The following is a 15,774-nucleotide window of genomic DNA, read 5'->3' on the forward strand; positions in this document are numbered from 1 at the left end:
CTAGCAGCCCACCTGTACTCTTTCCCACCGGAGCAGCGTGCCAGGCTTGGGGCGATCCCCTAAGAAGAGCTAAACAAGTTCCATAGGGAGAGTGTGACCCAGGTACTTCCTACCACCTACTGACGCTCACAGTCGAGAGGAGGCTGGGCTCTTTATAAGAGAATGTTTGCTAGGATAAATGAAGACAACCGACTGTTTCTAAACTTTTTATTTGGTGTTAACTCCACAAGAAAACAAAAAATCAGTTATTCTGGTGTACGTGAAATCAGAACAATACAACCACGGGGGAAAGAAATCTCAGCCCAGGATGGAAAACTGATACCTCGGTGCTACGGATATGCAATGCGCTTCATACCACAGTGCGTTTCAGCGTTTTGCCAACTTTTAAAAAAAATGCTTTTGCTTTGTGATCATCCATTCACAGAACTAAACAATCACAGTTTCAGCTCAGTTGCTGAAAGCCTCTGGGCCTCGGGCCACTTGGCTATGAAAACAAATAAACACATGATCTGTTAGCCCCCTTGCCCATTCATAGTCCATCCGCCTTCCCCCATGGAATGTGCAGAATCTTCCCACCAGTGTGTAAGAAGTCTGCACCTTGGCCACCTGGAGCCCTTTCTTGATAAAAAAAATAGCTGTCCAAAATCAACTGAGCTAAAGGTTGTGTCTGAAATATATTTGGTCTCTGCTACATAAGCAACGATTACTAGGATGATCGTCACTGTAGTGATTTTAGGAATTTATAACTTCCAATTCTTTTTTGCCTTTGCTGTTAAATTATATTTCAGTGCAGATGCTAATCAATGTTTAGGAAGCTCCGGAAGAAAGAAAAATACATAAAACCTTATAAAGTCTGTAAATAAATAACAGCAACATAAAACCTTACATGCGCGCGCACACACGCACACACACACACACACACACACACACAAATCCACTTTAAAGTGTCAAAAGATGTGTATAAAAACAAACCCTGACATGTGGGGAGACCAAAGCCAGAAGCCCATCAGGTTTCTCACAGTGAGGATTTCTCACAGTGAGGATTTCTCACAGTGAGGATTTCTCACAGTGAGGATTTCTCACAGTGAGGATTTCTCACAGTGAGGACACACAGAATCTGGGATGACTACAGCCTTGGGTGGAGTTGCCTGTGTTATCAATAATGAAAAGGCAACAAAACCCAGTGCTCAAAGCAAATTATGTATTTCTCAGCCAGTTCAGCTCCCAGCTAGTAAATTATTTGTTTTAATTGCCTGCTCAAATTAGTGGAGAAGCCATCTAGTCCACATCAAACTTTCTGCCATTCCTGATGTTACAGACATGCCAAACATTTCACATATCAGTTTGTTGTTGTTTGTTTTTTAAATAATGAGTTGGTTAAAAAAGAAAAATAATTAAAAATGTTTTCGGTTTTACAAATATTGCTCTTCCTAGCTCAACCTGTTGCAAAGTGGTGTGAAAGCTTGAGGAGGGCATCATGAACAGACAGGACTTGTATGAGATGGACTGACCCTGTGGGTTTCCACGCAAAAGGGGAAAGCAAGTCCCGTGAAGCAATCACACAGAAATGGGAGAAACTGTGACTCTACTTGCCCCCAACCCGCCACACACAGGACTTGCTCACAACGTTCTCTCAAACACAAAATGAGGTCTAAGCCACACCGGATCCGGTCACAAGAGTAGCTGGCTGCCGCAGCCGAGGCTGCTTTGGGGTGCTGAGGAGGCCTTCACTGCATGCCAAACATGTATTATTTCAAGTTCTGGAGGCTTCACTTCAATGTAGGTCCCCAGGAAATCTTAATTTGCAACTAAGATCCTCACCACGAACTCCCCTGAAAGGTTCTGGGGGGCGTGTGACTGCAGTGTAAGAACAGGCGGTGGGGACACCCCCCCTCACTTTGCCTCAAAGGCCACCCTGCATCCCAAATCCTTGGCTTCGTCAGTTAGCAAGAAAGTCACGAACCATAGTATCTTCCAAGATACTTCAGGGGAGAAAATCCTAAGGTAGAACTTAAAACACACTCTCGTGGTTCCTACTTCAAATGTGCATGAAGTTTTACTGAATGAGGGCCCTGGATGAGTCGCCCATGCTTCCCTCTTGCCTTCAGAAAGGCACTGGGCCACTGCAGGGGGCACTCATATCCCAGTTCCTAGAGAACAAAGCCTAAATGTTCCAAAGCTGAAGGCTCCGGACAGCAGGAGTGGCTGCTGACACTGCAACGCGACTAAGGTAAGAGCGAGGCGTCCGCAGCGAGAGGGGAAATGCTCGGTGAGGTGCGAAGAGCGCGGCACTTCTAAGACAAGCACATGCACACCCATTCTTGATCTGACAACACAATCTAATCTACTTCAAACAGCCAAGAATAGGACAGCGTGGAAAAAAATCTTCAACAGCATAGCTGTCCTCAGCTCTAAAATAAGCAAGAAGAGAAAGATCATTACTGACCTGAACCAGTTAATTGAAGAAGAAACCTAAGTTGTTGTTTCAGATTAACAGCCCTCACAAAAGGGTAATTTTCCATCACACATCATTTTTGAAAGATAATTTGCACTATTCTGCAGGTTTAGAGATGAGTTCGAGAAAAGAGCTTCTCTTCGCCGGGGTCCACCCACTCGCCTCCGCCTTCCGAGCCTGTGCCTTCCGAGCCGGAACTCGCACTGGAGTACATCTTTCTGCGAAAGCCATTTGCTTTTGCTCCACAATTTCTCTCTCCTGTACACCTTGCTTCATAAACAGAAGACACCTGAGATTAAAGGAACAATTTTCAAGAGATCAAAAGTCAGATAATTTTCCCAAAGGGCTGTGAGATACTCCTTACATAGAGAGGTTAACAAATCGCCGACAAGTTCTTGTGGAGAGGTATAAAAACATGAAGTTTTCCTGTTGCCAAGCAAAAAACCAACCTCTCTTCCCTCTGATCCCAACAGGATCCCAACCCTAGTCCTGTATGTTCATCCCTTGGACAAAACCCCGCCCTCAGTGAGTGCCTCCGAGGGAGGACCCGCCCTCCTGGCTTACACTGGGGGAAGAGACGGGACCTCACACTGGGTGCGGGCCAGGGCCAGTGAGGTGCAGACGGGCGTGGGGGCAAGGACGTCTTTGAGGAGAGCGCCCACACCTGAAGGCTGAGCAGCAAGCCACGATGAAGTAACAGCCACTGCTCACGGGGGGCCTGGGGGCTGTGCTGCAGAAGCGGGGTTCTATCAGTGTCCGCACTTTCAGGGAAAGCTCTGCCGTGTGGGACATGCCCCGCACCAGCACTTCTGGGGCCAGCACCTCTCATCCCCAGGACACTGAGGCCAAGGGACAGCTCTTTCCCATCGCAGGGACCAGCAGTGTTTCCTCTGTCCCATCAGGGATGAGCGCCGCCGCCCCCACAGTGACCAGTGACATCCCCCCTCCAAGCGATCAACACTGCCCCCCGCCGGTTTCAGTGGCCCACGACACCCCCGTAGCCATGGTGACTAGCAGAGCCCTGATCCCCTGAGTCACAGAGACCAGCACCCCCAGTCATAGTGACTAGGGAGCCCCCCAGTCATGGTAAACAGCACCCCCATTTCCAGACTGCAGTACCAGCCCTGGTTGAGAGGCCCCAGGCAGGGGCACACAGAGAACAGGCAGAGCAGAGGCATGTGCGGCGGGGCACACGCGGCGGGACCGCGCCACTCTCAGCGCCATGGCGAAGGACACACAAGCAGCGGTGTGAGTCGCCAGGGCTCCGGCTCACGGTTCTGCGCTTAGAGGGTGGCTGCTGGCCTCACATACATGGCTCTGAATCTTTATGTGCCTCAATTTTCTCTTCTGCAAAATGGCCCACTACCAACTCCTTGTGGAGCTGCTGTGAAGACTAAGTGAGGCGGTTTGACCAATGACTCAGGGGGTCATTCTGACCGGCTGTGTGGAGAGAAGACCAGAGAGGGACAGTGGGGACAGGAAGGCCAAGGAGAAGTTGAGGTGCTGTCCAGGACAGTCGGTCTGGATGGACGCTGGAGACGGAAGAAGAGGGAGGATTTGCAATGCCTGGGACCAAGCCTATGCTCAGGGGCCAGGCCTAGCAGACGGACTGAGCATGGACGGAGAGAGCAAGGGAGAAGGACATCTAGGTTTGGGGACGGAGGCTGGTGGGTGGAGGCGGGGAGACCCCGCACAGGCCTTGACACTAAATCTGACAGGTGCATGGACACCCAATACTGCAGGATCCTTTGGGAGAAAATTCTCCCAGGACTTGAACTGACATTATAAGCACACTGAGAAGAAAAAGACATCTCCTTAGAGTCATCTGCCTGCGTGCCTGCCTGCCTAACTGGGCAAGGCGTGGCTGGAGGACAGCAGTCCCAGCCCTGCACCCTCTCAGGGGCTCCCAGGCCTGTCGGGAGGCAGATACACAGTCATCAAGCACAGTCAGATGCTCCGGCCGTGGCACCCAGAGCTCTACACAGGGGCCTGTAAAGGGTGATCTGACCCACGGAGGCTGGGAGAGGTGGGAGCAATGTGCACACCAAAGGGCTTCCTTGTGGTGTCCTTTGAAAGATGAAAAGGGTGCCACCCAAGGACTTCCAGGGGAGTGAGGGGGTCAGATTCACATGGAGAAGTTCTCTCTGCGTACACGCAGAAGGACAGATCGGAGGGTAAGAGGCAGAAGGCTCGGGGAGCCTTGGCGGTTAGGCGGCCGAGGTGGGAGGCAGCAGAGACCCAAGCAAAGGGCCACAGAGGAGAGGGGCCATATCCACAGGGCTAAGGCGCTGGGAGGAGTCTGGGGCGGCGGCTCACAGGACGCCCAGTTGGAGTGAAGAGAGCAGGGCCGTCTGTAAGTTGCTGACGGTGGGGCGGGCAGTCCACTTACCCTATTAAAATCTAACAGATGCTCTTCATTACTGGGTATTTCTTTAACATCTGGGCATTCTTCTATACCATTCTCTCCCTTGGCATTTGTATAACATTCTTAATCATTTTGAATGGAGAAGGGAAAAGAGGGAAGGGGGAAATTCCATTAAGACACAGTTATGAAACATACATTCTTGTTTCATTTTTTCAGTGAAAAGTCAGTTTAGTAAAGTCCACCAACCCTTTGGAGATTTTAAGTAGTCACTAAAAGCATAGTCATCGTCAGCCAGCCAGGTGTGCATGAGTAAATGCCAATTCAGAAGTTTTCCTAACTGACTGTTTAGCAAGTTTATAAAAAACAGGCCAACAAAACCACACATGCCTGTTATCCCACCATAAGACATTCACTCCACGAATGCATGTGCACACCCAGGATGTGACAGGCCCTGGAAACACAGGATAAAAACAGCAAGGAGGTCTGAGCTCTCCAGGGCCCATGTTATATGGAGGCAGACAAGACGACGTGTGTGTGTTCACGTAACAAATGAACACAGGTGTTCCATACGGCAGGAAGCGAAGGGGAGAAAACAGCGCAGGGCAGCATCCCTTGGCTCTTCCTCAACTCAACAGCACCTACTTGTTTCATGTGTGGAACTGGGGTGAGAAAGAAGGCTAGTGGTTTGCCTGGGCAGGCAGTCCACAGAGGGGATGGGATGGGCCTCTAAGCTGGAACAAGAAGGACTCAAATAAATCATTTCATCCAATTGTTCTCAACCCTGGTTTCCCCTTCAAACGACTTGGAAAGCTTTAAGAAAAGCCCGGATGCCCAGGTCCACCCGAGGTTCTGCTGGACATGGGTCTGGGCAGGATCTAGGTACCTGCATTTTCTGAGGTGCTCCCAGGAGATGCTGATGCAGAGCCAGGCCCACTGGAAGCCAGCCCCCCACTTGGCGGACCTCTACAGAGAAGGTGGTAAAGCAGAGGTGCAGGGACGAGGAGCCCTCAGCCAGGCCTGGGTCCCTTAATACCCCGAGCTGCTTCCTCAACACCAGGAGGCCCCCTGCCGCCTGCAGGACAGCACGAGGCGTTCTCCCCGCGGAGCACCAGTTCACAGGGTGGTGCTCAGGGACTGCTGTGCCCTCCTGCCATCGGGTGGTGGACCTATGCTGAAGGGAAGGCCTCCTAGGCCCTCGGTAGCCTCTCACGCCGGCCACACCACACAATCCAGGGTAGGGTGTTGACTCTGACTGCTTCAGATACTAGAAGTTACTAGTTCAGGTTCCTGAAAATACCCCAGGTTCTGGGATTAAACAGACAACAGTAAATTCCTGGTTATGCCACATACTTAGATGTAACTTGGCACAGGTTATTGAATCTGTTTGAGCCTCAGTTACATCATCTCTAAAGAAAGGTCACCACTTGCCCTCAGACTTCTGTGCAAGTAAAATGAGATGATGTCTGTGTGCCCTCAGGTATAGACTGGCACACTCAGAACATCCTCACCAGGACCTGGCTTGGAGGCTGACCTGCATTTGCAGAGTCAGCTGGGGAGGAGGCCACACTGAGGAGGCAGGGAGATGCACGCATCCATGCTAGGCAGGCATCTCTTTGGCTCGCCTGCCAACCTCTCATCACCCTTGCGCCCCACCCACCTGGTCCCCACTTGTACTGATTGGGGTTAATGCCCTGGGGAGGGAACTATTTCCACTACCAGGATCCACCCACAGATGGAGCTGGATCCAGCCTTCCCCCTTCGTTTTCTCTTCCTGTTTCAGGAATTCTGTACGTGCAAAGAGGAGTTTGTGATGCCACAGCCGTCAGGGAAAGGCGACGCTGCCTGCAGTCAGCGTCCTCCCCTCTCCATGGTGAGAGTGGCCATGTTCCAGGGGGTGACGATATGTCAAGCCGGTTCTAGGCACTTGTCACAGCTGTCCTCTGAGGGAGGTCTTAATTTTAGCCTTTTTACAAATACAGACGAGGGAGGCACACAAAGGTCTGGTCATGCCCAAGGCCAGCAGCTGAGAATGGGAGCACTTGATTCCAACTCACTTTTGTCTCCTGAGCCCTTAGCTGTTATCTATACTGTTCCTGTGCAGGCCTCCCTCTCTGACTGAAATAACTGGGATGAGCCTTCCAAACGTTAGAACCTCGCTCATGAGCTCTGGAGGGCTCCGACCAGTCCTCCAGGGGCCCTGGGCTGCAAGGCCCTTGTAGTCTGACTCCTTGCTGCCGGGCTGCCCTCGGAACCCTGCCCCCTGCACTCCTGTGCCCTCCCCTTCTGCCGAGCACACTGGGCACACCACACACCATGCTACTCCTGTTACTGCACCAGCAGTGCTTCTGCCTGGGCACCTCCCCCTGAGGAAGCCCCAGCTGTCACACGGCTTGTGTCCTTATTCCGTCAGGTCCCTGCTCAGACATCAGTGGCTGTGTGCCTCTGCATGCCAAGTGCCCAGAACAGTGCTTGGCATGGGACAGGCATGCAAGAACTCCTTGCTGAATGGATGTGTGCAGGAATGCACAGCAAGGCCGGCAGGTGGCGGAGTATAGGAGCTTGGGCTCTCATGCCAGATGGGCTCCCAGACAAGCTGCCTCACCTCGGAGCCTGTCTCCTGCCTTACAGTAAAAACGGACGACCCTCCTCCTTCCTGAAAGCCCCAGGTCAGCCCCTGACTTGAAGGAGCACATGCTTGTTACTAATCATTACCAATATCATAAGCTTCAGGAGCAAAGACAGGAGCCCCCAGTCCCAGCTGCTGAATGGGTGAGAGGTGACCTATTTTCCTGGCTAACCTTCTCCTGGGATGACACTCTCCACCCCCATGGGCTGAATGCTGCCTCATAACGTCACTATGAGGCGACTGTGCGGGGATTTAACCCACAGGTGTCAGTTAAAGGTCATTCAAAAGCCTGCTTATCAGTATTTATCCACTCAGGGTTTCTGTATATTCCACCCACCCACTCACTACACACACACACACACGTGCACACACAGTTTATACTAATGATCATTTACAGCAACCTACCTAAGGACTGTACAGATAACCAAGGAACTAGAGATAATAAGAGTTGAGACTGGATTCCGTGCAAACTAATGACATAAAACTGGATTAAGGTTGCCAAGATTGCCCTGACCCACCAGGAAGCATAAGCTCAGGCCCTTTGACTGATCCTGTCTAAGGTTGGTGCTGCATTTATGGATTTCCATGCCTTCCTCCACATCAGGCTGTGGCTGAGTTTAGGAGTAGGGTCCAGTTCTCGTGCATCTGTGTCCCCCGAGTGCCTGACAAATGCTAGCCACAAAATACCTCCCAGTCAGTGTTTTTATGTAGGGCTGATGTTCATAGCAGAAGAATTTATTCCTCTTAATGAATTAGAAATCTGAATGAATGAATGAAACAATTCAGGCCTTTTCCCCAGTCAACTGAGGCCAGGTTGTGAAGGGGGGGTGGGGGTGGGGCTACTGCAGGTGTTTTAGCATCCCAAGCGGGCAGGGCATCATGGGCAGTGAGGGACGTCACTGGTTCCACATTAACTACACAGTAGCTGGGGAGACAGGACAGACATGGGAACATGCAAATACTAACGAACGATGTACGTGCCCCTCAGGGCTCACGGGGGAGACTGTTAAATAAATGCCGCAGCCAACAGAGACCCAGAAAATCTTGGTAATCTGGACAACCTCCGGAGCGAATCCATTTAGGGCACCTCCTTGGTTCCCACTTCTCCCAAATTTTTTATAGCTTCTGGATATGGCCACCTGGGAGGCTCACAGACCATAATCACTTCCCCACATCTGCTCCTGCTCTCCTGTCCCTGTCTAACCAGGCACTCCTAACTCTTCCCTGTTGTTCACTCCTCACAGAAAGTCACTCAACAAACTGGCATCCTCTATAGAACCTCCTTTTATCTCTCCACGCTAGGGCTTCCACCCAGGTGCCATCACCCTGACACCCTCAGGAACCTGAGGTCCCCAGCCGGTGCCCTGCAGTTTCTCAATTCATTGTTACGACTGTTTTAAAACACACACCAGGCCTGACACTCTCCAATTTGAATTCCTTTGACTGGCCTTCCATCCTGAGTGATAAGCCTCCAAACCTCCAACCAGCTCCCTCCCCATCTGCCTTGCTGGGCCTTGACTGCAACCCAGCCAGGCTCACGGAGCCCTGCCCCTCAGCTTGCCACAGAACCGCGGGGAGCCCTTTCCCAAGCTGCGCACCTGGGGGCCTTCCCAAAGGCCCCGAAGGAAGCTGACTATTCCCCCCTCGGGGGTTCACAGGAAGCCTGTACAGATCCCATCCGAGGTCAGTGTTGCGTTTACGTATTTCCATGCGTTCCCTCACATCAGGTTGTGGCCGAGCTTAGGAGCAGGATCCAGTTCTCATTCATCTCTGCGTCCCCAGCGCGTGACAAATGCTGGCCACCAAAAATCCTCTCGGTAAATGTTGCCTTGGCTCATATTTGTAGCAGAAGAATCTATTCCTCTTAATGAATTAAAAATCTGAATGGATGAATGAATGACCTAATACAGGTCTCCTTACCTTCACACTCTGATGTAGGAAAGAGAGGGGAGTACAAGGCTTTTTCCCACCAGGTCTGCTTTTCTTGACTTCTGTTCACTCCTTGTACATGTACATCAGTGTTCAATACAGGAAACTGGGTAGATTAAACCAAATACAAAAAAAGTTTATAAACTCAGGATCAATGAAAAAATTTAAGCATTATTAATTATGGACTACAAACCCAGGATTTCTAAATTGACTTTTTTTTTTGCTGTTCTAGACAAAGTTAATCTTAAAAAGCTAATGTGTTCATAGTATATATGGGGAGTTTTTCTTAAGAGCCATTTACATTGGCAATGTGATGAAAATCTTTTTAAAAAACCTAACAAAACTCTTACAAGGCAAAAACATATAATAGGAAATAACCGCAATTGAGGACAATTTCTAGATCTGGGAAGTGCAGAGAAAGAATAGGGTGGTCCCAAGTCTCCCCTGGTGTGACGTGCTCGAGAGAAACCTGGGAAGACCCCTTCTCCTTCACACACTCAGGTGGGAGGGCATCAAAGACGAAATGGGACAGAAGGAACCTGGATCGGCAGAGTCCCTGACCTGAATGTCTTTATATTAGCTGTTTCGGTGAGAACCAGAAGGAAGTTAGGACTAAAACCAAATAACGAAGCTGACGGTAATTAAAATTCAAAGCAGGAACTAGCCATGGAAGTAGAGGAAGGAAGGAACCCCTAAGAGCAGAGAGACCCAGACTCTGCCTCTCCGTGGCCATGGCAGTGAAGGTGCCCAGGTCTGGAAAGGGACCCAGTCTGAATCCAGGCTCCGTCCTTTGCTAGTGGGAATGCTGGACCCCGCCCACACGTCCGGGCAGTGAGAACTGGATGCAATGTGGCTGGAGGCCAACAGACAGCAGCTGCCATTGGTGGTCAAGCAGCGTCCCCCCAGTGGCAATCAGAAGCCATGGCCAGCTGCGGTCACCATGTGTAACCTGGTGTGCTAGTGGCCGGGGCAACCTTCTTCCATGCCCCTTCTTCACTAAGCCTGGCAACAAGGTCTCCCAGCATAACGCCTGGTCTTGGCGTCTCTGGGCTTCCCACAGCCCCTATCACTCTCAACAGATGTCTGCTCAGTGGATAGGCCCGCAGACACTGCACATATCTACTGTTTAGGAAGACATGTGATTATGTGTTCAAGTTTAAAACCTGAACTGTTTTAGCAACTAATGATCATCAATTCTCTAACAGGGTTTTGTTATTTTCTTAAAAGTAAATTATTTTATGGGCCTAAAACTTTTTGATTCAGTAATGTGTTTTTTATTATTTACCTACATGGGAAACACACTTCAAGCTTTCATTTTCACTTAATGTAACTTTTCAGAAATACTCCTAAATTAGAAACTGAAGGAGAATTGTACTAGCTGCCCAGGGTAGTCAATTGGTCTTCGCTATTTTCTCCTGCAGCTTATTTTAACAATAAAAATTAGTACCGCTGTATAAGAACAACAACAAAAAAAAAAAACTGAAGGAACAAAACAGCAGCAGACTCACAGAACCCAAGAATGGACTAACAGTTACCAAAGGGAAAGGGACTGGGCAGGATGGGTGGGAAGGGAGGGAGAAGGGAGGGGGGAAGAAAAGGGGCCTTACGATTAGCATGTGTAGTGGGGGGAGCATGGGGAGGGCTGTGCAACACAGAGATGACAAGTAATGATTCTACAGCATCTTACTACACTGATGGACAGTGGCTGTAATGGGGTATGTGGGGGTGACCTGGTGAAGGGGGGAGCCTAGTAAACAATGTTCCTCATGTAATTGTAGATTAATGATACCAGAGAAAAAAAAAATTTGTACCGCTATTAGATGAACAGGTACCAAGGCCGAGAGAGCTGACAAGGCCGGGCTCGATGCAAGGAACACCAGTGACGTGCAGGGCCTGCCACTGGTTCAAGGTGGCTGATTGCATCTGGCACAAAATCCACGGCACGGTAAGACCTTTCCAGAAAGGCCTTACTTTCTCTCCAAGACATACTATTCTGTGAGAAGCCTACTCAGTGCTTATCAGGAGGAGCGAGAAGGCTCCCTGGACAGAACTCTCTCCATGATCCCTGGGCCGCTACTGAGAGAGAGAGAGAGGAGGAGACAGCCACAGATTCCTGGGTGAGAAGCAAGATGTCCTGGTAGACTGTGGAATGTTCAGTGTTTTATTCATGTGAGAAAGATACACTGCTCTTAATAAGATACATTGCATCTTTTAATCCTTTCTTGAGACTGTGGGAATGGGGGCGAGTTAAGAAAGGGAGAGAGAATTCGAGGGGGAGAGGACATGGCTGGGAAAGCAGGCTGGAGGGGGTCAGGGCACCACCACAGGGCCAGATGCAAATGAAACCAGACAGTAAGCTTCTTGAGGGCAGGGACCACATCTTATTGATCTTTGCACCTCTAGGCACAAAGCCTGGAGCAAAGCAGATTCTCAGTATCTGCTGACTTAAGAAAAGGTTCCACCTGGCCTCATGGCCCTGGTTACCCAACACATCATTTTCTTTCTCCCCTGCTGAAACCACTGCAAAGATCATGCCAGTTTCTGCCACAGTTTTAGGATGGTTTTCTGCATCCTCCATCTGAGTGTTGGTTCCAACAGGAGGGACTAATCTGTCCTGTTTTATGCTGCAATGAATACATATGCAATGAATATGCATTCTATGACATCTTTCCACTTAGTTATTTCCAACTTCTAGGTTGCACAGCAAAGATGACCAGGCTTTGCTTAAATAATGTCCATTTGATGTATTAATTCTATACGAAAATAGTAATTCATCCTCCATTTACCCCATCCCCCAGCCTCTGGGGCAGCCACTTTCTCTTTCAGATAATAAGATCTCTTGCATGGGCCCGTGTCTCCTGAGTCTTTCTGGGTAAGGAGGGTCGTGGCGAGATAGCCTTTCATGTTCACCTTCTGCTTTGGTTGAGATGGAAAGGAAAGAAGAAAGCGTGGAGGAAACGGAAAATGAACAGAACACAACCTGGGCGGAGCCAGGCACACCCCGACCTCAGTACCATTCTCTGCCCCTCCAGATGGCTTCTTGGCTCACTTTCCCATCTGCAAGCCTTTCTTCCAACTGTACCTTCACAAGGAGGCCGGCCCTGACGCTGTGTTCACCACGGCGAGCCCTCTAAGCACAGCCGTCTGCCACCTTCCCCAGCCCTCCCCCTCTATTCCACAGCGCTGCCGTTCTAACACACCATACACATTCACGTTGTTTAGGGGCTGTCACTCCACAAAGGCAGAGATCACTGTTCCGACACAGCACCCAGAGCCTGGACTTAGCAAGCTCTTAATACACATTTGATGAATGAATGAAAGGGTGGGGTGGAGAGGAGACATAAACTTAATCCAGAAAGCATGAGCAGAAATGTGTTTAGCCACACATGTAACAATGAGTAATTCAGAAGACAGAAGTGAGGTAAAGGTTCAGCACTTTAAATTCCCACTAAATGCTCCTCGTTCTGGTGAAGAGAAAGGGGTCTGACCCCTCTTCAGGTTTTACTCTGAGAATTTTTAGGTTTTCCCCTGAGCAGTGCCCTCCGCCTCAGTCCATGCTCAGCTACTGGGTCACAAAAGAGAGCCTCCCATAAACCTTGTTCTTTGCAAAAGAAGAAAGGAAATGTGCGTGAAGAGCAGAGCAGTGCTGCAGAGACAGGAGTCCACTGCCGCTGGCGCACAGGGCTCCGCCCTGCCTGGAAGCACCCCTTACCCTGGGGCCTGGTCAGGTATTCCTCTGGGTCCATAGCAGCCCCAGGGGAAATAAACCCATGGCAGAAGGTCACCATGGGCACTCAGCAGGATAATGTGACAAAGCAGCTTTGAAAGAGATAAAACAGGTGACGGGCAGCACCTACAGAGTACGTGCGGTGCCTGCCATGGAGCCCCAATTTCCAGGGCACACTAGCTGCTGGGCACACAGCCTCGTTCCCGGGCTGGACTGCAAACTCCTGAAGACAGGATGGAGCCTTCTGCTCCTCTGTGCTTCAAAGCGCATGGCACTAGGCTGGCAATCAAGTAAATGATGCAGAGGACACTTTTGCCACAAATTTATGCATAAATGGATACCTGAGGCCCATCTGCTACACCTCACCTCCCATTTTATACTCCAGAAGGCATGAACTAACTGCTGGCAGCTGCCCTGCACATGTGAGGAATTTCAAGCCTCTCTGCCTCTGTTACCCCCTCCCTTCCTGCTGCCTAGCACGCCTGCCCCCTCCTTTCTGCCTTGGACACTCGGGTATGTTCCAAAGCCTTCCTCAACTCACACGGGCTGGATGGTTTTCATCTAGGCTCTCACAGCATCCTGAGCTCAGCACCACCACGCCACCTATCATGCTGTCTACAGCAACACTGGCCCAAATGCCCTAAAGGATAAGTAACTGGCTGGGTAAATGGTGGTTCATCCGAATTGTGGAATAGTATGCAGAAAATAAAAAGGTAGGGTGACCATAATAAAGTAACATTTCAGTAAAAAGAAAACAATAGGAAGAAACAAGTGAACATGTGTTTGCTTATACTTGCATACAATATCCTCAGAGGAACTCCAGAACCCACTCTTCCCAGGGCCACTGCTGGGGAAGACCTTTCCACGGTGTGTACACCTTCTTGCAACTTCTGAATTTAAACCACATGAACGAATTATCTCTTCTAGTTAAAACAAGTATCTGTTTACAAACTGGTCTTCTGGAGTAGACTGCATTCTTCCAAGGCAAGGACATATCACGTTCATCCAGAGCATTCACCTTAGCGATGGCCATGTAACAGGCATTCAGTAAAGTCTGCCAACTTGAACTGAACCGACTTTTGAAAAGAATCAGAACTCACAGCCCTAGACACCAGTCCCACTAGTCCACTTGCCCTGAAATAGGTAAGCAACGAGTGACCTTATGACAGAGTGCCCAGATCACGCTCTGCAAAGACTACCCTCACCCAGGAAAACTGGGAGGAAGACCTCGTAGGAGCTCCCCAAGACTGACGAGACAGTGCGAGAGAGTGAACAGGCACAGAGTGTGGTCCCAGCCTGGCCCCCAACTCTCCCCACTGCAGAGGGCCGTGCGGGGAGCCCGAGCCAGCTCCACACTGCGGCAGTGCTGCTGAGAGCCCAGGGCAGACAGCACTGGAGGCCCGCAGCTCCGCTGAGAACTTCACTGCTAGCTCAGACCTTTCAAGGCAACCCAGAATTCTGATGACACGTAAAACATCAACATACTAGAAAGCGAAGGAATATGGTAGTGGTATGATGTAGAATCTCACTTCTTTCCTCTTTTTCTTTCTTCCCAATCTGGAACCAGGTGAAATACTAAGTGCATAAAGAAATGTTTAAGGATGGGAAGTGGAAAGTGAGGCAATAAATGAACAGATAAAGGCTAAAAATATTACTGCTTTTTTGTTCTCGGCAGTCAGATTTCAGTGTCTCAGTGGGATTCAACCCCGAACTCTCAAAGACGCCCAGGCAGGCTCGTAAGAGCAGCACCTCTCCAGTCGCCCACGGGCCTCCTCCCACCACGTGCACTCAGGCCGACAGCAGGCACAGACCCAACAAACGAGGACGGCACGGCCGTATGCATAAGGAGCTGACAAATCTAATGAGAGAAAGTACATTAATGACTCATGAAAAATGGAAAATGCAACAGAGGGTCACAAAGTGCATGAAAATAAAGAGAAGAGAGAAATTATTTCTGATACAGGCGGGGGTACAAATGAGAGAAGAGAAATTGGGGAATGTTTGTCAGTGAAGGAAGTGGGATCAGAAGAGACCCTCATGATGAGGGCAGGATTTAGACATGCAAACGGTGGGTGGAGGACACAGAGGGCAGATGGGAGGAAGGTTGGCACTCATCTGCTCTTCGGCCACAGGGAGCATGACTTCTAAGCCCTTCCAACTGTCTTTCTAATGAGCTGCCGCTGGAGAAAGGCCTGGCACTGCTCTATCAAACAGTGAGAAATGGGCAACTTACTTATGCCTTCTTGTGAGACAGGTATTGCCCTAAGTATTTAACCTCTATTTAACCTCAAACCACTTATTGGTAACGGTCAGAGGGTACAATGACTCCCATTAACAAAACTATTACTACCAACCCTCATTTGATAGACGTTGACAGACAACTCACGCAGCTTCAGGAATAAGTACTTTGTATAAAACAAGGCATATCTGCACAGGTTCTGTAGCAGCTGTTTTGTTGCACTGGAGCTGTGGGCTGATTTTTACATATATCACAATATATTGTAGAGAACTCTATACAAATGCAATTTATCTTCCATGTAAAACATGTTTTAATGTTTTCAGAGGCAGTTAGGTGGGCTTCAAGAAACTGCTGCTGCTTCTGAAGAGCAAAGGACCTTCTGAAGAGCAAACAGCCACATCTGGTTCACCGACTTTGAAAGCAGGAATGCTTA

The 15,774-nt window shown here is 49.6% G+C and overlaps 1 protein-coding gene across 11 annotated transcripts in view; it reads right to left on the reverse strand.

Annotated features, from left to right (window-relative positions):
• LOC108410090 (TBC1 domain family member 14) overlaps positions 1-15,774 on the reverse strand; it is a 239,441-nt gene that overhangs the window by 123,240 nt on the left and 100,427 nt on the right. For 10 of the 11 annotated variants that reach the window (XR_012131897.1, XR_005054293.2, XM_073238028.1 and 7 more), the window contains one exon: positions 9,367-9,481. Coding sequence is in view for 9 of the 11 variants with exons in the window: in XM_073238028.1 (XP_073094129.1) it covers positions 9,367-9,481 (115 nt within the window). In the remaining 2 variants the exon portion in view is untranslated. Of the gene's footprint in view, positions 1-193; positions 2,745-4,844; positions 4,943-9,366; positions 9,482-15,774 lie in introns of those variants that run through there. The other variant, XM_036992791.2, reaches the window with a different exon arrangement.

The sequence above is a fragment of the Manis javanica genome, chromosome 5 (assembly GCF_040802235.1).
Source record: "Manis javanica isolate MJ-LG chromosome 5, MJ_LKY, whole genome shotgun sequence".
In the NCBI taxonomy this organism is placed as follows: Eukaryota; Metazoa; Chordata; class Mammalia; order Pholidota; family Manidae; genus Manis; species Manis javanica.